Source organism: Neovison vison, chromosome 2, assembly GCF_020171115.1.
Source record: "Neovison vison isolate M4711 chromosome 2, ASM_NN_V1, whole genome shotgun sequence".
In the NCBI taxonomy this organism is placed as follows: domain Eukaryota; kingdom Metazoa; phylum Chordata; class Mammalia; order Carnivora; family Mustelidae; genus Neogale; species Neogale vison.
In genome coordinates this window covers 42907154-42929873 of record NC_058092.1, presented here as the reverse complement: position 1 = coordinate 42929873, position 22720 = coordinate 42907154, and the positions used below count along the sequence as shown (strand labels likewise).

At 40.4% G+C, this 22720-nt stretch overlaps 1 protein-coding gene across 1 annotated transcript in view; it reads right to left on the bottom strand.

Moving 5' to 3' along the window:
* Positions 1–6412: 6412 nt before the first annotated feature.
* The window catches only part of SCP2 (sterol carrier protein 2), a 109861-nt gene continuing 93553 nt past the window's right edge, over positions 6413–22720 (bottom strand). Inside the window, exons 14-16 of the mRNA XM_044238257.1 lie at positions 16802–16931; positions 10569–10648; positions 6413–7406 (exon numbers count right to left, since the gene is read on the bottom strand). Of these exons, the coding sequence (XP_044094192.1) occupies positions 7311–7406; positions 10569–10648; positions 16802–16931 (306 nt within the window). The 3' untranslated portion in view covers positions 6413–7310. The remainder of the gene's footprint in view (positions 7407–10568; positions 10649–16801; positions 16932–22720) is intronic.

The following is a 22720-nucleotide window of genomic DNA, read 5'->3' as shown; positions in this document are numbered from 1 at the left end:
TCTCTCTCTGTATCAAATAAATAAATAAAATTTTTAAAAAATACTAAGTCTTTCTGACACAGAGAAGAAAGAAGATTTTGATAAATGGCAAAAGGAGAAATCCTCGAGTGGCTGTCAGTGAAGTGTTTTCTGCCATTCAGATGCTCCACTAGCCACTGCTAAAGCCCATCTGCCACAGGTGCCCTGTGTTGCCAGCCTGGTTCAGGAGCATCTCTGTGTTGGAGCTCAGTTCACTCTTGACCAGTTTTTATTGTCGGGAAGTTCAACCGATTTTTAGTCTGAAATTCCCCTTTTATAGTTCTTCCCATTAGTTCTAGTAACTAAGCAAAATAACCCCTCCCTTTCATTGGTCTTTCCATTTCTCAAACATCTGTGAACTGTTATCACACCCTGTCCTTGGGCATCACTTTGCCAAGCTGAAGGCTCTTGTCTGTTTGCCTTGTCAGTCTTTCCCTTATACTGTTGTAGCTTCACATCTGAACTTTTCCATGTATTTCTGTTCAAACAAAGGGTCTAATCTTGAACAGTGTACTGCACACTCAGAAGGTGCTGTATTCTTAAAAGGTGAATTACATAATATTTTACGAAGAAAAAGGAAACGTACTGGTGTTTGGTAGTTGGTTAGAAAACTGTAGCACTTACACTTCTCAGCCTGCAATTTAAAAGAACAGTGGACTACAATGAATTTTCCCCAGTTTAAGGCCGCAAATTCGGTAAATAAAAGGTCTAATGCTTACTACATGCTGTTGAAAACAGCGCTGTGAATATTTACAAAGTATTTAAATAACTATTAATAGAATAGGTTAAATGGACATCACTCTTTGCAATAAATTTTGGATATGATACATTAAAAGAAATATTTCTTCAAGAAGTCTGGCTAAAATTCCATGCCAGATTAAACTTCCTGCCAAACAGAATCAGACGCCACATTTCTTAAGGGCCAGAAATCTGGCTCCATATTCTTTGTTCTAACCAAGAACTAAAGAGCTGTTTGTTTGCAACAGTCTCCAGATAGATATTAATACTGGACGTTTCCAGTAGATTTTGTAACTCTCTATTGAGAAAAACTCTTAACGTTTGGCCAGATGCAGCTGTGGTTCCTGATAGCACATAATTCTTTCAGGGACCTTATTAGCTGTTTAGTACCATACCCCCAGCTCCTAATTCATATCAGTGTGGTCTCTAAACAAACCCAGTCCCACAGAGTAATTTGCCCAGTAATTTACAATCTGACTGATGACTGTTTTTTTCTGGTCAATAACATCCGGCAAAGTCTTTGTGTTCAGAAAGCAGCTATGCCATGGGCAGCTAGAACTGTAATCTTGGCTGAAATGCAAATCCGTAAGTCAAGCTCAACAATTCTATATCCATTCACTAAGTTACAGAGACTATTACATTTTCATGAAAATGTAAGGATGTGGACAGTCCATAAAAATATGCAAACTGTCCCCAATCCTGAAGCTAGCATATTATCTGAACTCAAAAGATTGTCACAAAATGTCCCAATGAATAAATTCCTTCCTGTTAAAAAAAATTTCTCAAATAACACTAGGAACCATCTACTGAGTACCTACTGTGTGGCTTGACATTTTAAAGCTATAATTGCTAATCCTCACAGCCAGCAAGGGAGAATTATTATTCCATTCTTACAAAGGGAGAAGGAAGCTCAGAGTCCTCACTTATTATTAGTTCAATGTCCCACAACTGTTTAAGTGCCGGAGCTAGGACCAAAACTCACATCTGATGGGTCCCAAGTTTCCTATACCAGGCTGCACTAAAGTGTTATTTTCTGAAACTGCTAGAGTTTCAGAAGATTAAGCTATTAATTATAGGATTTAATTTCATATTTCTTTTCATTAGGGTGACACGTATGGGGGAAAAAAGAACGGGTTTATATTTGTATGTGATTGAAACTTTCAAAGGGATTTTCCATTTAAAAAGAACTTTAATGGGATGCCTGGGTGGCTCAGTCTGTTAAGCATCTGCCTCCAGCTCAGGTCATGATTTCAGGGTCCTAGAAATGAGTCCCACATTGGGCTCCTTCCTAGTAGGGGAGCCCGCTTCTCCCTCTGCCTCTGCCCCTCCCCCCTGCTCATTCTCTCTCTTGCTCTGTGTGTGTGTCTTAAATGAATACAATCTTTAATTTTCTTAAAAGATTTTATTTATTTATTTGACAGAGATAGAGATCACAAGTAGGCAGAGAGGCAGGCAGAGGGAGAGGAGGAAGCAGGTTCCCGATGAGCAGAGAGCCCGATGTGGGGCTCGATCCCAGGACCCGGAGATCATGACCTGAGCCGATGGCAGAGGCTTAACCCACTGAGCCACCCAGGTGCCCCGAATAAAATCTTTTAATAAATAAATAAATAAATAAAAAGAACTTTGATGATCACTGTCTAAAACTCTAGAAACTTGACTGATGCTCACTCTGGTGGACACTGTATTAAACCAAGACACAGAGATGAATAACATAGTTTCTACCTTCAAGGAGTTCACAGTCTAATGAGACAATTAAAAAAGAATTAACAGTGTCCCCCTTTTGCAAGAAACTAAAGACTGGTGAGGTCTAAGTGCCTTGCTCTGACTTAGCTTTCCAGAGGCAGACGGACCTGATCCGGTTCTTCTGATCACACCTCAGTGACTCTTCCACACCCTGCCCTCCACATTCACTTCCTAGTCATACTCTCCATTATTGTTTCTCTATAAATTCAACAAGGACTGCAGAAATTGGAGAGTCCGAATTCACTGTACAAGCACAGCAACAAGGCTGATGATTTCAATGCTCACAGAACCCACTGGGCCACTTTCTTTTTAAAACCGTAATAAACCCACAAACTGACTTTTATTATTTGGGCTGCTTCAATCTTAAATGGAAAGACTGCTCTGAGAAGCTGTGAGTATTTCAAAGAAAGAGCAGGCTAAGTCAGGCTAAAAGGAGAACTCTTCATGTCCTCTTTCATCATTAGGACAACTGAAGGTCATTGTAATAGAGAATGCATTTCTGTGACAGGATTCCTATACTCAGAAATGCCCTCTGTGAATTGTTTTTAAATTGTTTTTAAATTGTTAACTTCTTTCATTCATTTACTTAATGACAGCAAGCCAAGACTTTGTGCTGGGGGGATCAAAATGGACACATGAGACACAGTCTCTGTTCAGGGGAAACAGAAACAAATTACTACAAAGGAATGATTAACTCCACTTATGGCAAACAGGGATAGCTTCCTGAAAGCTAAGTCAGGAAAAGGATGAAAAGGAATTTGCCAAGTGGATTGGGGTGGGAGTAGGGAGAGAATGGTGAGGGTAAGCACAGAGAACAGCAAGATGTTGTTGTTGCAAAATGCATGATATGCAAAATGACCTAATTTAGGACTGAAAGTATTAGCTAATGTGCCTGCTCTGTGTTAATCATTTGGACACTGAGCGTATCACTACCAAATGGAACTCTTCTGTTCTTATTATTCATAGCTCGTTATGAAACCAACTGCAATCTATGATTTATCTCTACTACTCCACTGAAATTGATTTTTTAAGTGATCACCAGTGACTTCCTTGTTGCCAAATTTAATCCAGTACACACTTTCAGACATCATCCTACTTGACCTTATAGAGCAAAGGACACAGATGACAACTCCCACCTTTCGACTATATATACGCTTTTCTTGAGAAATGTCTCTCAACCTCTCTAGTCCTTCCTCATCCCCATTGCCAGATCCTCCTCCTCTACCTGCTCTCTCAAGCGTAAGTTCCTCAAGGCTTACTCCACTCCACTTTGCCTCCCCAGATGACAGGAGCTATCCCTATAGTTTTAAATACCACCCAGATGCCCATGACCTCCAAATGTGTATCTCTAAACTGACCTCACCTCTGAGCTTCAGTCTTTTTTTTTTTTTTTTAAGTTTTTAAAAGATTTTTTATTTACCTATTTGACAGACAGAGATCACAAGCAGGCAGAGAGACAGGCGGTGGCGGGGGGGGGGGTGGTGAGTGGGGAAGCAGGCTCCCTGCTGAGCAGAGAGCGTGATGCGGGGCTCAATCCCAGGACACCACGACCTGAGACAAAGGCAGAGGCTTTAACCCACTGAGCCACACTGGCGCCCCTGAGCTCCAGTCTCGTAAATCCAACTGTCTCTCTGCTATCTCCTCGTGCCAATCTCTCAGGCATCTCCAAGTTAACAAGTTCAAAAGTAGACCTTATTATTTCTCTCCCTAAAATCCACTTGTCATACCAGTCATGACACGTGGAAGTCGTTCTCACCCCTACTTCCAGTAATCAAATTCTGTCAGCTCTCCCTCTGCCGACTTTTCCACGTCCATATCTCTGCCACCAACACCCTAGTCCAGGACACCATCTTGTTGCACCTGGACAACCACTGTCCAGCCCCCTTCCCCGAGTAAAGGGGTACATTCCCCACACAGCCGCCACAGTGACAGTTTAAGTCATTTCACCTCCCTGCTTACAGCTGCTTCTGTAATGGTCATAGTTCTTTCACAAATATTTTAACTCTATCCTCTCCTTCTGATAAGATTCTGAAGTTGGGTGAGGCACGTGACTTTCTTTGGATGGTGAAATGGGAGCAAAGGTGGTATGTATCATTTTGGGGTGGAAACTCTAAGAGCCAGAGAGAGGGTACGTCACCTTTTTCTCTTCCTCTGCCTTGACGATCACAATGCTCCAGGTAATAGCTGCTCCGTGAGCCTGGGTCCTAGACTTAGGATATTGTGGCAAAGTGGATATGCAGCACGAGTGAGACATGAACGGATATAAAGCTGCATCTTCGGCAGATCCCAAGTGCCTTACCACAATGAACGAATTCCAATACAGCTGGTTCCTCCATGCCTGCCTAGGCAACCTCATCTTGGACTGCCCTTCCAGCTCACTAGATTCCACTCACATTGGCCCCCTTCCCACCCTCTCACACTGTTCTTTGCATGGTTCACGCCTCAACCTTCACACCTCACTTCTCAAAGGGGTCTCCCTTGATCACTTTCCCAAAGAAGACCCCTCACTGTGATTCTGCATCCCAGCACCCTGACCATTTCCTTCATGGTACATCGGTCTGTAGGAATTACCCACCTCTTTGGTGTGAACCGTCTCTCCCGCTAGGCTATAAGCACCATGAGAGGAAGAGCTCATCACCACCTCCAGTGCCTAACACTGACCCTTAAACATATTACCCTGTATCAGGTAGGCGCTCAAGAACTACCTGTTAAGTAAGTGAACAAAGGAAAAAAGATTCAAAAAGTGGGACCTAAGAAAACAACATAGATGTATCACTTATCCCAAAGGTGAGAGGTGGCAGTTGTGGAACAGTAAGGAAACTCACATTTACTGAGTGACTATGTCGTACGTAACACTAATAGGTGCTTTACTTATGCTCTCTCTCGAGATTCTCAATAATCCTAGGTGGTCAATATTAATATCTTCTGTTTATAGATCAGGACTGAGACTCAACCTGCTCAAGCAGCAAAACCAGTAGCAGCAGCACGTTTTAGCCCAGACCTGTTAACCTTTCCTTCAAACCTGGATGCTCCCTTCCCTAGAAATTAAACTGCTACTAACTAGATTTCATCATTAAGTTTCTAGTATATGTATAAACTGCACATACACAAATACATTTCTACCCCAAGAACCAGTTTTTTTCTGTTTATCTTTTTTTTTTTTTTTAAGATTTTATTTATTTATTTGACAGAGATCACAAGTAGGCAGAGAGGCAGGCAGAGAGAGAGAAAGAGGAGGAAGCGGGCTCCCTGGTGAGCAGAAAGGCTGACTCGGGGGCTCCATCCCAAAACCCTGGGATCATAATCTGAGCAAAGGCAGAGGCTTTAACCCACTGAGCCACCCAGGCACCCCTGTTTATCTTTTTTTTTTTTTTTTTTTTTTAGATTTGTCCTAAAGCCTATTTCACATGTCTCTTGTTATCTGGGACAAGTATAACAGGATGATAAAATAAAACCAAACTAAAGCTAAATCAGATATTCTTTTGGAACTTTTTTCTCAAATCTTTTTCTTCTCAGAGTAAAGAAACAACTACAGTTGAGAAGGAGATCTGAATTCTATTCTGAGTTCATTTTATAGAATTTGAGATTGGGACACCTGGGTGGCTCAGTCGTTAAGTGTCTGCCTTCAGCTCAGGTCATGATTCCAGGGTCCTGGGATTGAGCCCTGAATCGAGCTCCCTGCTCAGGAGGAAGCTTGCTTCTCCCTCTCCTACTCCCCCTGCTTGTGTTCCCTCTCTTGCTGTCTCTCGGTCAAAACAAAACAAAACAACTTAGTGATTCTATCAGAGTAACCAGTAGATACCAGTAGATATACCTAGATAACACGGACTGTAAATCCCCCAATGTTTCTTTTACTCTCTATCAGTGAGAAGACCCTGAACAAAAAGGACATACACAATAAACACAAAGGAGATCAGGAAGAGCTATTTTAATTTTCTATTAAACATTCTTCCAAAAGCATTATTTTACCCCGTATCTTACTAAGTTATAAGAAATAACATTAGCATTAGAAAAAGCAGGAAGATAAATTAAATGTGGGTAATTAATTAAACTAAATTTATATGAAATAGGAAAATGAGAACAAAGGACTGAGCACTTTGGATAGTTTAAAAGCTGTGCATCTCAAAGCGAGCTTTATTTGTTCAATTATTTTTAACAACAGCCTTTTATGACCAATACACTGATTTTTTTTTTCAAGGAGGAAAGTCATTTGAAAAATGTTTTTATTTTAAAAATAGGCCTGCATTCAGTTGTAGATTTTTTCCCCCAAACTCTGATCAGATTTATTTTGATTTGGGAAAAAATACCATTCGGTGGCATGAAATGCAAAATTTCAGTCTTTTTTAAAATATCTCAGAACAGAGTTTTAAAAACTATTAATGGAAAATAGATTAAGTGCACAACACTAATTACTGGCTAGCTCCTGGCATTCAGTTTCTTCCCTAGTTCTCCAGAGGAAAACTTAAGTTGAATCTTCAGTAGAATGATCTTTAAATATACTTTATAAGCAAAATGAGAGCTTTTGTTTACATAGTTTTTAGATTTTACTGTTCCTAATTTTATTCCGAAACTCAATGTTACCCCAAACCATAATTACCGTATTAACTTTGTAATGCACAGTTGTATGCAATTCAGCTAGCAGTAGTACATCATCAGGCTCTGTCCACCCAGAGCTTCGGAAAACAGGACTGGTCACACCCATTTAAAAACAAACCTCACACTATTTGCCAATGTGCAGTTTCCGTCTAAGTTCTGACAATGAAGTATATAGACAGGTATCTATATTTCTCATCTTAATTTGCAAAAGTTCTTCACAGCTTAGCTTTGCCCGGCTGAAGCTGAAGATTTTGTAACTTCATAGCCAGACCCATGTTGCCATTGATTTTCAATTTGCCTTGAAAGAAGGCCTGTAAGAAGAAAGAAAATTTATTACTTGGTGTTTGTTTTGTGATTGCTGATATTTCTAGACAATCCAGCCCTGAGATCATTTGACTTATCCAGGTTTTTTAAACTTTCTTCAAAATATGAAACTTGGCTTTCTGGGATAGATTTAAAACTAGATTCCTCAAAAGGAAGGCTTTGTAAAAAGCATGCTTTACAAAAAGCAGTCAAAAACCACATCTTTCCCACATGTCTTCTCTTAGAAATTAAGGCTACCTTTATCTGCCTTTGTCACCGATGGTACATTCTCCAAATAGGAAATGAAGTGGGTTCATACTAGATGGTTTGTTTAAAAATACTACATGTGTGGGGTGCCTGAGTGGCTCAGTGGGTTAAAGCCTCTGCCTCTGGCTTGGGTCATGATCTCAGGGTCCTGGGATCGAGCCCCGCATTGGGCTCTCTGCTAGGCAGGAAGCTTGCTTCCCGTCCTCTCTCTGTCTGTCTCTCTGCCTACTTGTGATCCCTCTTTGTCAAATAAATAAATAAAATCTTTAAAAAAATAAAAATAAAAATAAAAATACTACATGTGGATCAAGAATATGAACTAAGGGGTACCTAGCTAGCTCAGTCAGTGTAGCATGTGATTCTCTATCTCTGGGTTGTGAACTCGAGCCCCACAGTGGATACAGAGATTACTTAAAAATATAATTTTAACAACAACAAAAATATGAACTGAAATTTTCAGTAATCTGCTGGGAAAAAAAAGCACATGAATAACACACTTAAGATACTCTTGGGATTCAGCACAATGTGGACGAAATGTCACCAATTTTGTTTCCTTTTTTGGTCTACATGATAAAGGACTGATCCTACAGAGGGAGGACAGGCAGCCTGCTCAGACTGAGGGGCTGGTATCAATCTTTGGCTTAAGAAGAAGAATCAAACCAATCCGAAGTGCAGAGCCACAATTTGTTCCATTTAACAAATGCCTAGGATTAAATCACTTGATGCTTGCTAAATTTATCATGTAACGAAATCCTGGGAAAACTTCAGAGAAATAATAGCAAATTTGGGAACAGAGGATGATTTCCCTGCTATGACCTCAGTCTTTTAACTCAACTGTTAAAATAAGGAAAAGCTAAATGAAAAAAGTTTCTAGTAGTCTTGGCTTTTTAAGCACATATATTAAGAAGTTAGGAGCTCTTCTGCCTTATCCACGCAAACACACGGAACTCTGCTTTTTCTACACCTTCTGGTAAGGGTGACTAATTCCTCTTTTTTTTTTCCCCTCCTCTGTCTGGACAAACTAAATATTTCCTTTCTATATGGCACAGAGCCTTCTGTCTGATGACTTAAAGGTCAGGTGTCTCAGAACACAATATATTTAACATATGTCCTTAAAAAAATATGGACCAGCAGTACCTAAAAGAGAAACTCACCATCTTTCCTTTTTTTTTTAAAATTAAAAGAGAAAATGACTTTTTATTTACTAATTATTATAGAGAAAACACAAGTCTTCTCCCTTTAGGGCATGCAAACATAAGGATCATTTTAATCTGGCCCCTAGGTGTTCTTCGTGTGTGCTTACACTGGAGAGACACTGTTTTGTTTCAACTGTAGCCAAACACTGAAAATATAATTTCCAATGCATTTAATGGTTTCCAGTCAAATCATCTAAGCAGAAGGGAAGACCATTAGCATAGTAACAGAAGTATCTGCCGATTTTTATCTTTAATTCCTTTGGGTGCTAACAGGTGTTCAAGAAAAATAAGCTGATTCTTTGCTCCCCCCAAATGGGTGGTAAATAGATAAACTGAGAACGAGGGCAGCTGATGTGTGAAGTCTGATCACCCTGCCAAGGAAGTGCATGGAGTGCACAGTGGAACGAGGAGCAGTGGGTGGGAAGGAGGAATACAGCCAGCTCCTATACTGGTGGCCTCTGTTTTGTCCAGAATTTTGGAGCAGGCTCCGTGGGTGGAGATGTCCATGCCAGTGGTGTCAAGTAAGTTGAAACATCACAGATGCAAGTCTCTCACTTGTCAAAGCATCAACTGAAATAGGCTCAGTTGCTTAGAGAAAATATTTTAAAAAGGAATACTAGTGTGTGTCAGATTTAGTTATTTTATCCAGTCTTTTGGATTACCAGGCGGCTGTAAGAATGAGACCTAAAACAGATCAGGCTGAGGCAACAGAAAAGTCAGTTCACAATGCAAAGCAGCATCTCAATTTCTTTCTGTTTTTTCCTCTGGCTAAAGAAAGCTAAATGTATCAAGTCTGTTCAACACTGGGTGACTAACGAGTAGAAGACCCTCGATGACTGGGGACCAGGAAAACCCATACATCAGTACACTTCAAATACAACTTAATCCCAACTGATTAGTGAAAATCTAAAAATGTCAGGCACTATGCTAAGTTCTGTAGACATGAGGACAAAAAAAAGATGTGGTTTGTTCCTTTGAGACACTCATGATCTAATGTTAAGGAAATACGCGCATCGTGACTAATCTAATGTGACAAGTGCTAAGCTTGCTTCCAGTAGATGGCCCAGAAGAGGGACTGGCCACAGTTCTTCTCAACTGGTAAGGTGGTCTTTGGGGATAACATCTGAGCTAATTTTGAAAGAAAAGGAGTTTGTCAGGGAAGGCCATTCAGACAAAAAGAGCACAGGCAAAGACAGGAAATGTAAAAGGTCACACGTTTGTTCGCATCACTCTCCCCCCGGACTGCTCCTGCTCTCCATCTGTGCACTGCTAACTTCTGGTCATTCTTATGAACTCAGTGTTAAGTGTCACTTCCTCTGTGAGGCTTTCTCTGATGGTTCAGGGAGACACAGTGCCCCCCCCACCCCCCGCCACCACCACCCACAAGCTAGGCACGGCATCCGGGACTGGATATTCAGATACACTCACTCTTTTACAGAATTGCCTCATACCACATCGTGAATGCCCTGTACAGGAGAACTCTTTCTTATTCATCTGGGTACTTCCGGCACACAAGACAGTGCCTGGCACACAGCCTGTGCCACAAATGTTTGTCATTTGTTAAGCGTCATTTGAACGTGTCATTTGAACGTTTTAGGGAACACTGAGTTTTGTGGGTTTGACCACTTTCCACTTTATGGTATGAAGCTGAGGCAGGACATGGACTAAAAGACCCACCGACTAGGAAAGAATCTCCATCGTACTTACCGTCTGAGGATTCATTTTACCAGTCATCAAAGCCAGTAAGTCGGAGTCAGCCATTGTGATTGTGCAGTCAGCCTTCTTATCTAAAACAGAGATATGTAGGACAAGAAAGGAGAAAAGGGGAGTATTCAGTTTCATGTACACACTTCAGTCAAAAGCCACCAACTGCAACAGCTTGCCTCCAGCACCGGAGCAGTGTGGGGAAGAGGGTACTCAAGTACTCTTCAATGGCAGACTGGTAAAATGTGACATAAATTACAAGCATCCTCAATATTTAACAAGAGGGAATCGATTAAGTTAATTACTGGGGGCACCTGGGTGGCACAGTCGGTTAAGTGTCCGACTCTTGGTTTCAGCTCAGGTTGTGATCTCAGGGTCGTGAGATTAAGCCCTGTGTTGGGCTCCCTACTCAGCATGGAGTCTGCTCAAGATTCTCTCTCCCTCTGCCCCTCCCGCTTGTGCTCTGTCTCTAAAATAAATAAATCAATCTTTGAAAGAAATCAGTCATCATATTCACATAATGGGATGCAATGCAATCATTAGATGATGTGGAGCTACATTTACTGACCTGAAAAGAGGTTCATATTATACTGTATCATGCATGATACTGTTATACAAGCCAGTTATAAAACAAACTGTGAGCATGGTCCCACTTTTGCTTAAAAACAGATATTCAAATATATATATGTATATATATATATATATATATGAAAAAACATCTATAAACATAGACACCACTGTATTAATAGTAATTATGGTGGCGCCCAGACTCTAAGGTGACCCCTGTGATGCCTGCCTCCTGTGTTCATGCCTTTGGATGTGCCCTTGAATATGGGAAGGACCTGTGACTTGTGTCCAGCCAAGAGAATCTGGCAAAGGAGATGGGATGTCATGCTTGTGGTTCTGTTATGCTATGTAAGAAGACTCTGTCTTGCTAGCAGACTCACTCTCTCTCCTGCTGGCCTTGAATAAGCCTCACCAAAAGTGACCCAGCTGGCACCCTAATCTTGGACTTAGGTTCCAGAACTGTGAGAAATAAGTTTCTGTTGTTTATAAGCTATTCAGTCTGTGGTATTTAGTTACAGAAGCCCAAATGGACTAAGATAGCAGTAAGTTATTAAAGCACAGCATGCCCATATTATTAAATAGTTAAAACAAGACTGAAAGGTAAAAGTTTTTTTGTTTTTTTGAAGATTTTATTTATTTATTTGACAGAGATCACAAGTAGGCTGAGAGGCAGGCAGAGAGAGGGGGAAGCAGGCTCCCTGTTGAGGAGAGAGCCGGATGCAGGGCTCAATCCTAGGACCCTGAGAACATGATCTGAGCTGAATGCAGAGGCCCAACCCACTGAACCACCCAGGCGCTGCAAAAGGTAAAAGTTTTTATTGTATGTCTTCGAACTTAAGGCTAGACCCTAAAAAGACTGAGATTCAATGGCTATTCCATCTTTGCTTCTAACAAAATTTTCTTATTACTAGGGAAAAAATGTGTGAAGCTTTGAAAATGAAGGGATTTATAGTCCAAAAAATTTAGTTCCCATGTAGATATATATCATTAAAGAGCAGGGTAGAAAAAAAGCTAGCAAACAGAGTGCTGGGCTTGATTTATAGTTGGACTTGATTGTAGTATTTCAAGAAAGGACTCTCAGTCACTGAAAAGTGAGTTTAGGGGCACCTGGGTGGCTCAGTCAGTTAAATGTCTGATTCTCCACTTCGACTCAGTTCATGATCTCAGGGTTGGGAAATCGAGCCTCACGGAGAGCTCCGTGCTGGTCATGGAGCCTGCTTAGGATTGTCTCTCTCTCCCTCTCCCTCTGCCTTCCCCTCATTCCCCCTCTCTTTAAAAAAAAAAAAAAAGTTGTTTAGGAAAGTCTGCTACTTCTGTAATTATCAGTGCTTATTGCTCACTTGTCTTCCATGGACTCATTGGATCTTTGTAACAACTTCTGAGGATGAGAGAGCTCAAAGAACTAGCTTGCAATCACACAGCTGAAGAAGAGGTCGAGCTAGATCTGAAAGCAGATTCTTGCTGCTAAAGCGCATTACTCCCAAGCACTATGGCTTCTGATTTGTTACAGGAAGGATACAAAGACTGAACAGCTCAGTTTGTTGTTGTTAAGAAGGCTCCATGCCCCAAGTGGGGCTTGAACTCACAGCCCTGAGATCAAGACCTGAGGTGAAATCAAGAGGGGGATGTTTAAACAAATGAGCCACCACGTGCCCCAATAGCTCAGTTTTAACTGGGCCTTCACCAGTTCAATAGTATTTGATGAATCTAGATGCTTTCTCTGTTCCCTAAGCCCTTCTGCAGAGTTTCAAGACAAGTCTCACGTGTCAAGCAATATTAATGTTTAATATATGTAATGGGGAGAAATCAATGAGTTACTAAGCACTTACTATGCTAAGGTGCTTTACGTATCTCATTTAATGCCCACGACAGCTCCATGGATAGAAATTATTCTCACCATTTTCTAGATGAGACAAGTGGACTCAGAAAAGGTATATACCTAATAAGTGGCAGGGCTGTGGTCTGAGCCCAGTTTGGGTGTCTCCAAAGGCTATGCTCCTTCTACTGTATCTTGGGGATACAAGATGCTGAGGCCTTCTATATCATGTTGCCCATAAAGGGGCAGGGTTGAGAACTCAAGTCGATGCAGGGCAGAATAAAGAAATGAAAGCTAATGTGTCATGTTAAGATTAATCAAAGTTGGCTTCCTAGAGATATGCTGTATGAGTTGTTTTAAAGGAGAGGTGGGAGGGGCAGAATTCATAGACAAAGACACCTAGGCAGGAGGAAAAGAGTATGAAAAATGCATATTAAATCTAAAAATCTTTAATCATCATTACCAAACTCTTAGAATATAAGCAAATGAAATACTTTTAAGGAAATCTTACTTTGTCAGCAGTAAGTAAACCTCTCAACACTGTGCACATGCCAAAAGAACTAGCAATTCTCTTTAAGATGCTAGTTCAAACTAGGACAGGTTATTAATGCTTTAACATAGCTGATCTCTAACAAATGGGCATTTGTTGGCTGATGTAAACGGAGCTGGCTATTTCCAGGGTGGCTTTTACTGGGTAAGTCCATATTTCAACGCCACTCCCAGCTGCCAACAAGTGTCAGTTTCAGCAGAAATTACCTTGCTCCAGGGTAAAATCCCTTCAGGTCTGGGATAGGGCACCTACTATGGGAAGAGCTCTCGGCTAGAATACATATACAGGGAGTAAGGTTTTTTGAAATTATTTAATAGCTTTCCATAAGCTTATTATCTTTCATAACAAACAGTAATAAAAAATAGGAGAAAATTTTTTTAAATATCACCTTATCATCTGCCTGGGAGTATCAGAATATAATCCTAAAATAACTATTTTCTAAAAGTTCTTTTTATTTTTAAAAGCTTAAATCTAGATTAAGCTTCAGTTTTTCTTGCTACACCACATTAGAGTGGCAACTCATAAAGTGAAAATTTATAGTTATTGTTCTGCCTACTCATTTTGAGGGGAAAAAAGCAACTATATGTACTTCAGGAACTTTCCACCACATTACCATCCTGCCCACACAAGATGCCCTTACTACTGCCTCTTCCTTCCTGAATCTCTAGTTGATTCCGTACTCAGCGCCACTCAACATTTTCTCGTGTCTCCAAGCTCTAAACTCTATTCCAAGAGTTCTGCCAACCTCCCTTCTACCTCAAAATGCCCCTGAATATTTATCTACCCTCTCAGAGAAAGAAGTATCATCCCTCCTTGCTACTTGCTAAAGCTAACCCTCCTTCCCCCTGTGCTCCTGACATCATCCACTCCTCCAGGACCTCCCTCAATAATGTATCAGTAACAAAACTCTCTCATCTTTAAGAGACTTCCTTCTCCTACATAGCTACTAGGTCCCATCAACTTTACCCCGAATACCCTGGTAACTACAATGTAACAGCATCTTTTTACTACTGCCAACATTCAGGTTATCCTTTCTGCTCACTCAGATGGTGGCAACATCCATCCTCCTAACTGCTCCCTCTGCATCTAATTTCTCCCTTTCCAATTCATCAGTTCTAATGCACCAACTTCATCCTCTAAAACACAGTCCTGACTTTCACTTTGCCACTTACAAAGCTTTAATTGGATTGATTATATATCAAATCACTTTCAAAGTTCATAGCATGATATTTTAAGCTTTCCAAAAAGGTGGTCCCAATACATCTTATTTTTTAACTGCCCCAGGCATGCAATCCAACAAGAAAAATGAACATAAAATACAACATACAAATGTAACCTGCTGAATACTTACTAAGCATCATTCATTCATTTTAGTTATTTATTTCACTGAAGGCCTACCATGTATCAGGTGCTACTGTGGGCAAGGGGAATGCAGCAGTGAACCTAACAGGCAAAAAGCTCTGTCTTCATGCAGTTTACAATTCAAGTGGAAGAGAATGACAAAAAGGAAACAAGTAAAATATTATAGAGTAGATCAGATGGCAGGAAGCGCTATAAAGAAAAATAAGGCAGCAAGGGATAATAGGGAATAGTTACCAGGGCTGTGATTTAAAAGCATTAAGGCTGGGGCGCCTGGGTGGCTCAGTCAGTTTAGCATCTCGCCTTTGGCTCAGGCCATGATCCCAGAATCCTGGGATCAAGCCCCACACAGGGCTCCTTGCTCAGCGAGGAGCCTGCTTCTCCCTATCCCTCTGCCTGCTGCCCCTCCACTTGTGCTCTATCAAATAATTAAGTAAAATATTTTTTAAATAAACAAATAAAATAAAAGCATTAAGGTTAAGGAAGGGCTCACTGAGAAGGTGACAGCTGGGCGAAGATCCAAAGGAAATAAGAGAACAAGCCATGAGAACATTAAGGGAAGACAATTCCAGGCAAAGCAAATATAGTAGAAAGCCCCTAAACTGGGAACACCCCATGTTTCAGCTATGGCAAAGAGGCCAGGGTGACTGGAGCAAAGTAAGGGAGAGTAGTAAAACAGAAAAGTGGGGCCAGATCACATAATGCCAATATAAGAACTCTGGCTTTTACTGAGTGAGCTAAAAGCTTTTGGATGGCTTTGAGCAGAGGAGAGTCACAGTCTGACTTAAGTTTCTAGATAGACAGATAGACAGACAGTAACTCCAGCTGGTGCATGGAGAAGAACCTGTAGGGGGCAAGGTCAGAAACAGGGAGACCAGGCAAAAAAATGATGGAGGCTTAGACCAAGGTGGTAGTAGTAGAGGAAAACAGAATTTGCTGATGGATTAGACTGTGAAAAGAGGAGTTGATGAGGACTTCAAGGTTTTTGTACCAAGGAACTAGTAGGACGCAGAACCGATTTATGGAGATGGGGAAGATGATGGGAGGAATATATAATTAAAGGGGAGTAGGAGCAAATCAGGAATTCAGTTTTATACATATTAGCTTCAGGATACCTATCAAGTATCCAAGTAAACTTGTCAATTAAGCAGTTGTTTATACATCTGGAGTTAAGTGGCTGAGTCCATGCTGAAGATACCCAGGAGTCAGCAGTGTAGGGATGGCTTTAAATCGCTAGAGGGATTTAGAGGGGATTCCCAGGGAGTGAATGGAGATGGAACTGAGCCTTGGAGCATGCAACATTAAGAAATTTGGATGAGGAGTAAACAGGAAGGGAGGCCAGGAAGAAACGTCCAGTGGGTAAGAGGAAAGACTAAAAGCCTAATATGAAGGCTGAGAATGAGCCACTGAATTTAGCATCATGGTGGTCACTGGGGATGTTGACAAGACAGTTTTGGAACAGGGATGCAGATCAAAGCTGCCTGGAGAGAGTTCAAGAAAGGCTGGGATGAGAGGAAGTGGAGAATGAGAACAGACAGGACATCTGGGGCCCTGTAACCATGTCCTGGAAGCATGTGCTTTACAGGATCCTTCAGAGAAAATTCTCTTAATCTTGGCATCAACCCTATGAAATAGATACCATTTATTATTCCCATCTACAGTTCAGAAAACTGAGGCTCAGAGAAGTTAAATAATTTGTTCAAAGCCAGAATCGGTGAATGGTAAGGCCAGGACCCCAACCCAAGTTTGTCTAATTCTAAACATTAAAATTGGCAACTCTATCACGGAGCTTCCCAATCTTTGGGAGGAGACAGCTGTGACACTAGTTTCTTTAACAAGGTCCTATACCTCTGAAGCCAGCCCTTTTGGGAAACACCAAAACAGACCCCCATTTCCCCCTGTGTATATCAGGGCTTCTATAAATGAAGGTGTCCCTGCACTGACCTGAGTTAGGAAGCACTGAGCCTTTGCCATTCTTCACATCCACCACCCAGGTGGCTTCTTTACCCTCAGGGCCATCCTTCACCTTGAAGGCAAAAATACCACCGATTTTCTTCACAAACTGTTCCCCTTCCTGGAAAGGAAAAACAGAACAAAACAAAAAACATTGGAATTATATTATGTTTGTTTCTCTGGCTTTTTCTCTAAATTGAATGTGTGAGCAGCAGGGCCAGCAGCAGTCCCTAAGTTCCCTCACAATCTTTTACCCAGAAAAATCTGAACGGCAAGAGGTGACAACTCCCTCGTCTGCCAAATCTTTTGTTTAAATTCAGCTTTCCGGATACAACTGGTGGAAGAAAAGGGAGAATGCGGGTTGCACAGCAGTAGGTTCTGTAAGTAGTTTCCCTTATCTCAGTAATTTCTTAAAGATTCACGTGACTGGCCTGTCTAAATGTGGGAACCCCCCATTCTTTCTTTTTTAAAGCAGGTAAATTCTTTTACATGTGTTTCTGGTTTCCCACAATCAAAACAAAGATAAGGAGTTCTGAGAGCAGTCTTTTATTCTGAGGGGGGTGAGGGAGCTGACAATGTTTTTTCTGGATTAGTATAAAGAATTATACAACTAATACACCAACCACCAATTGCTTTTGAATCTTAAGGGAATGAAACTGAAAAGATAACTTCAGATCCATACCTCTGTAGGCTGGTTTCCTTTCTCCCTCCCTCTTCCCTTCATTCCTACTTTTTCTTTCATCGCTCCTTACAGAAATACTTATTGATCACAACAATGATTGGCACCAGACACTGTTCTAGGTACTGAGAATACAGAAGTAGGAATTAGAAGGGTAAATGATCAATATGATCACTACAATCATTACGACAACACTGGGATAACCAGAAACACAGGGGACTAACTAACGATGACAAGCTCACATATGTTTCCTTTTTTTTTTTTTTTTAAAGATTTTATTTATTTTTTGACAGAGAGAGATCACAAGTAGGCAGAGAGGCAGGCAGAGAGAGAGAGAGAGAGAGAGAAGCAGACTCCCTGCTGAGCAGAGATTTTTTTTTTTCCCCAGGATCCTGAGATAACAACCAGAGCCAAAGGCAGCAGCTGAACCCACTGAGCCACCCAGGCACCCCTCACATTACGTTTCTTAAAAAATAAATTGAAAATGGTAATTCTACTGCAATTTCTTTCTTTTTTTTTTTTTTTAAGATTTTATTTATTTCTTTGACAGACAGAGATCACAAGTAGGCAGAGAGGCAGGCAGAGAGGGAGGGGGAAGCAGGATCCCTGCCGGGCAGAGAGCCCAATGCGGGATTTGATCCCAGGACTCTGGGATCATGACCTGAGCCGAAGGCAGAGGCTTTAACCCACTGAGACACCCAGGCACCCTGCAATTACTTTTCTTTAAAGAAACACATTTTTGGGGTGCCTGGGTGGCTCAGTCAGTTAAGCAGCCAATTCTTGATTTCAGCTCCGGTCATGATCTCAGGATTGTGAGATGGAGCCCCATGTTGGGCTCCGTGCTGGGCATGGAGCCTGCTTAAGATTCTCCCTCCCTCTCCCTCTGCAATAAATAAATAAATCTTTTTTTTTTTTTTTAAAGATTTTATTTATTTATTTGACAGAGAGAAATCACAAGTAGATGGAGAGGCAGGCAGAGAGAGAGAGGGAAGCAGGCTCCCTGCCGAGCAGAGAGCCCGATGCGGGACTCGATCCCAGGACCCTGAGATCATGACCTGAGCCGAAGGCAGCGGCTTAACCCACTGAGCCACCCAGGTGCCCCTAAATAAATAAATCTTAAAAGAAAACACACACACATTTTCTGTGGAAAAAATAGGATATGTTAATAAGCAACAAGAAAATACAAATCATTCATGATTTTACTACTCAGAGAAAATAATATATTGATATAAATCCCCTCCATCTTTTTTCTCTGCATGTTTTCATAAATGGGATATTTATTACATACATGTTTTATAATCCACTTCTATGTTTCATATCACTATCCTAATTTCTGTGTCATTAAATATTCTTCTACATAATTTTAAATAACATACAGTCTTCATTTGTGTAAATGAACTATATTCATCTAACCAATACTCTTGCTTGATATTTATTTATTTTTTTATTTTTTAAGATTTTATTTACTTATTTGACAGAGAGATCCCAAATAGGCAGAGAGGCAGGCAGACAGAGAGGGAAGCAGGCTCTCCGCTGAGCAGAGAACCCGATGCGGGACTCGATCGCAGGACCCTGAGACCATGACCTGAGCCGAAGGCAGAGGCTTAACCCACTGAGCCACCCAGGCACCCCTCTTGCTTCATATTTCGATTCTTACTTCTGGGACTTGTAACAATGCTAAGAATAATATTCTTACATCTAAATATTTTTACATAGCCTCATTAATTGAAGCTTAAATTCCTAGAATTAAACACTACTAATTAATAACACTGCATCTGAAATCAACACTGGTTTGAATTCCTGCTCTGCCATTTCCTTCATAACCCAGAGCAAGTTACTAACCCTCTCTGAACCTCAGTTTTCTTCTTATCTGTGAAACTGAGAAGACAATAGCTATTGTCATAGAATTGTATGGTATTTAAAGACCCAAAAAGCACAGCGTAACTTCTCAATGTTAACATTTTGTTGTTGCTGTTTTTATTTTACTGTATGATCTGTGTGCTATTCCTATGCCAATGTTATAGCTTTATAATGTACTTTATACTTTGGTAAAATAAATCCCCATTATAATTCCTTTCTTCCAAATATTTTTAGACTTGTTTTGGACATTTTTTCATACACATACATTATAATAATTTAGTTAGTTCTTCTCCCCACCAAAATGCTGTTGGATTTACATGGGGTTACATAAAATCTGTTAGATCAGTTTGGGGGAGAACGTATTTACAATATTAAGTCCTCCCATCCATGAGTATGGTTTATCTTCAAGTTTTTTTTGATGTCCGTTGGCAATATTTTGTCAATTTTTTCCCATACAGGCTTTTGTACATTTCTTACCAAGTTTATTCTTAGGTGTTTATATTTTATATGGCTCTTAATATTTTTATTCCATTTCATGAGTGGGTTATTGCAAATATATAAAAAACATATTAATCTTAGAATGTTTATTTTAGAACGGACTACCTTTTATAATTTTTTTTTTTTAAAGATTTTATTTATTTATTTGACAGAGAGAAATCACAAGTAGATGGAGAGGCAGGCAGAGAGAGAGAGAGAGAGGGAAGCAGGCTCCCTGCTGAGCAGAGAGCCCGATGCGGGGCTCGATCCCAGGACCCCAAGATCATGACCTGAGCCGAAGGCAGCGGCTTAACCCACTGAGCCACCCAGGTGCCCCCCTTTTATAATTTCTAATGGTTTTTATTCCCACCTTCTTTATTTCAGCCTTACATTCCTGCAATTAGACACAAGACTTTTGCTTTTAGTATAATATCCATTTATTTTTTTAACTTATTTTATTTAAATTCAATTACTTAACATATCATTAGTTAATAATTAGTTTAGTTAACATATCAATTTCAGATGCAGAGTTCCATTATTCATCCATTAGATATAATACCCAGTGCTTATTATATCACATGCCCTCCCTAATGCCCATCACCCAGTCACGCCACCCACGCCCATCACTCCACCCACCTCCCCTCAAGCAACCCTCAGTTTGTTTCTGAGAGTTAAGAGCTTCCTATGGTTTGTCTAATATTCATTCTTTTTTAAAAAGATTTAACTGTTTGATATGTTTAGGCACTATGTTATAAGTGCCTATGTTATAAGTACCTGAAATACTCAAATAATTTTTATCCTTGAGAAACTTGCATAGACTGATTATCAGATACCAACCTCTGTTTCTATGTGAGGACAGAGCCTGGCCTAAGTTCGTTCTTTCTTTTTGTTGTGTTTTGTATTTTAGTATATTCAAAGTTGTGCAACGACCACCACTATCTAATTTTAGAATGTTCTTATCACCCCTAAAAGAAACTCACAGCCACTGGTAGTCGTCCCCCTTCTCCTCTCCTGCTAGCCTCTGGCAACCACCAATCTACTTTCTATCTCTGTGGATCTGCTTATTCTGGACATATCATATAAGTGGAATCACACAATACAAGGTCTTTTGTGATTTTACTTAGCATCTTTCAATTAACCAAACGTTTTTAAGGTTCACCCAATCCACGCTGAAATATGTATTAGTAATTCATTCCTTTTTCATGACCAAATAACACTCCATTCTGTGGATGTGGCATATTTCATTTAGTCATTCATCAGTTGCTGGTTGCTTTCCTTTTTAGCTATTATGAATAATACTCCTTGGACATTTGTGTACAAGTTTTTTACATGAACACAGGCTCCAATTTTTCTTAGGTATATATTTAGAAGTGAAATTTTCTGGGTCATAAGGTAATGTTTAACTTTATGAGAAACTACCAAACTATTTTCTCAAGTAGCTGCACCATGTTACAGTCCTACCAGCAATGAATGAAGGTTCCAATTTTTCTACACCCCACAGACTTTTGTCTTTGTATTTAATTTTCTATTTAATATTTTTAAATTTATTTAATTCTTTTTTAGTAACCTCTCCACCCAGTATGGGGCTCAAACTAATGACCCTGAGATCAACAGTCACATGCTCTTCTGACTGAACCAGCCAGGCACCCAGGCTTTTGTCTTTTTAATGTTAGTCACCCTAATGGATGTGTCAATCTTTTTCATATACTAGATAACATACCTGAATCTACTCAGAAACAAGAAGCTATTCTAAAGCTATTCTAAAAATATTTACTCTAGGCTTACTTATCTCAACAATCACGGGGGCATTTCTTACATGTGTCTGTCCTGGAATTAACTCTCAATATTTTCCAGTTAAACCTAGAAAGCGAAACTTCTTGTGAGACTTTTTTTTTTTTTAAGATTTTATTTATTCATTACTCAGAGAGGGAGAGAGAATGCACAAAATGGGGGAGAGGCAGGCAGAGGGAGAGCAGGCTCCCTCCTGAGCAAGAAGCCTGATGTGGGACTCAATCCCAGGACCCTGGGATCATAACCCGAGCTGAAGTCAGACACTTAAGGACTGAGCTACCCTCTTGTCAGATTTTTTTTTTTTTTTAAAGATTTTATTTATTTATTTGACAGAGCGAGATCACAAGCAGGCAGAGAGGCAGGCAGAGAGAGAGGAGGAAGCAGGCTCCCTGCCAAGCAGAGAGCCCGATGCGGGCCTCGATCCCAGGACCCTGAGATCATGACCTGAGCCGAAGGCAGCGGCTTAACCCACTGAGCCACCCAGGCGCCCATCTCTTGTCAGATTTTTAAAGAGAAATTCTCTTATTTTGGCTTCCCTTAAAATATCTCACTCAAATTATTTTAAGTTAGCTTTAGGAGAAATTATTAATGACAATAATAATCTTTTTAGGGCCATAAAATTTTCAAATCCTTTTATATACATTATTTCTTTAATCTCCATAAAACCTTGTAAGTAGTTGGACAGGTACTAATATTAGCTCACTGGGCAGAAAAAACAGAGGCTCCTAAAGGTTAAGAACCCCTTGGGCTATTCTTTATCCTGCTTCCAAGTAACCCATCTAATATAACCCATCTAACACTAACATAAGCCATCTAACACTTCCAGGTGTGAATTTCTTAAATGTGGTTCCCAAGAGCCTACAGGAGGGAGGATTTTACATATCATTCAGGAGTCTTCATAATCTGAGGGGTATGTATCTGTTCCTATCCTCCCACTTTTTTCATCCTCCTCAGGCTTTATGTTCCAACAATACCAATCATCTTGAATTCCATAAACATATGTGTCTCCACGCCCTCACTTATGCCCTGTCCCAGCTCACTCACCTCCTCCTATTCACATTCCCACCCCAACTGCATCAAGTCCTCACTCACTTGCTAATTCT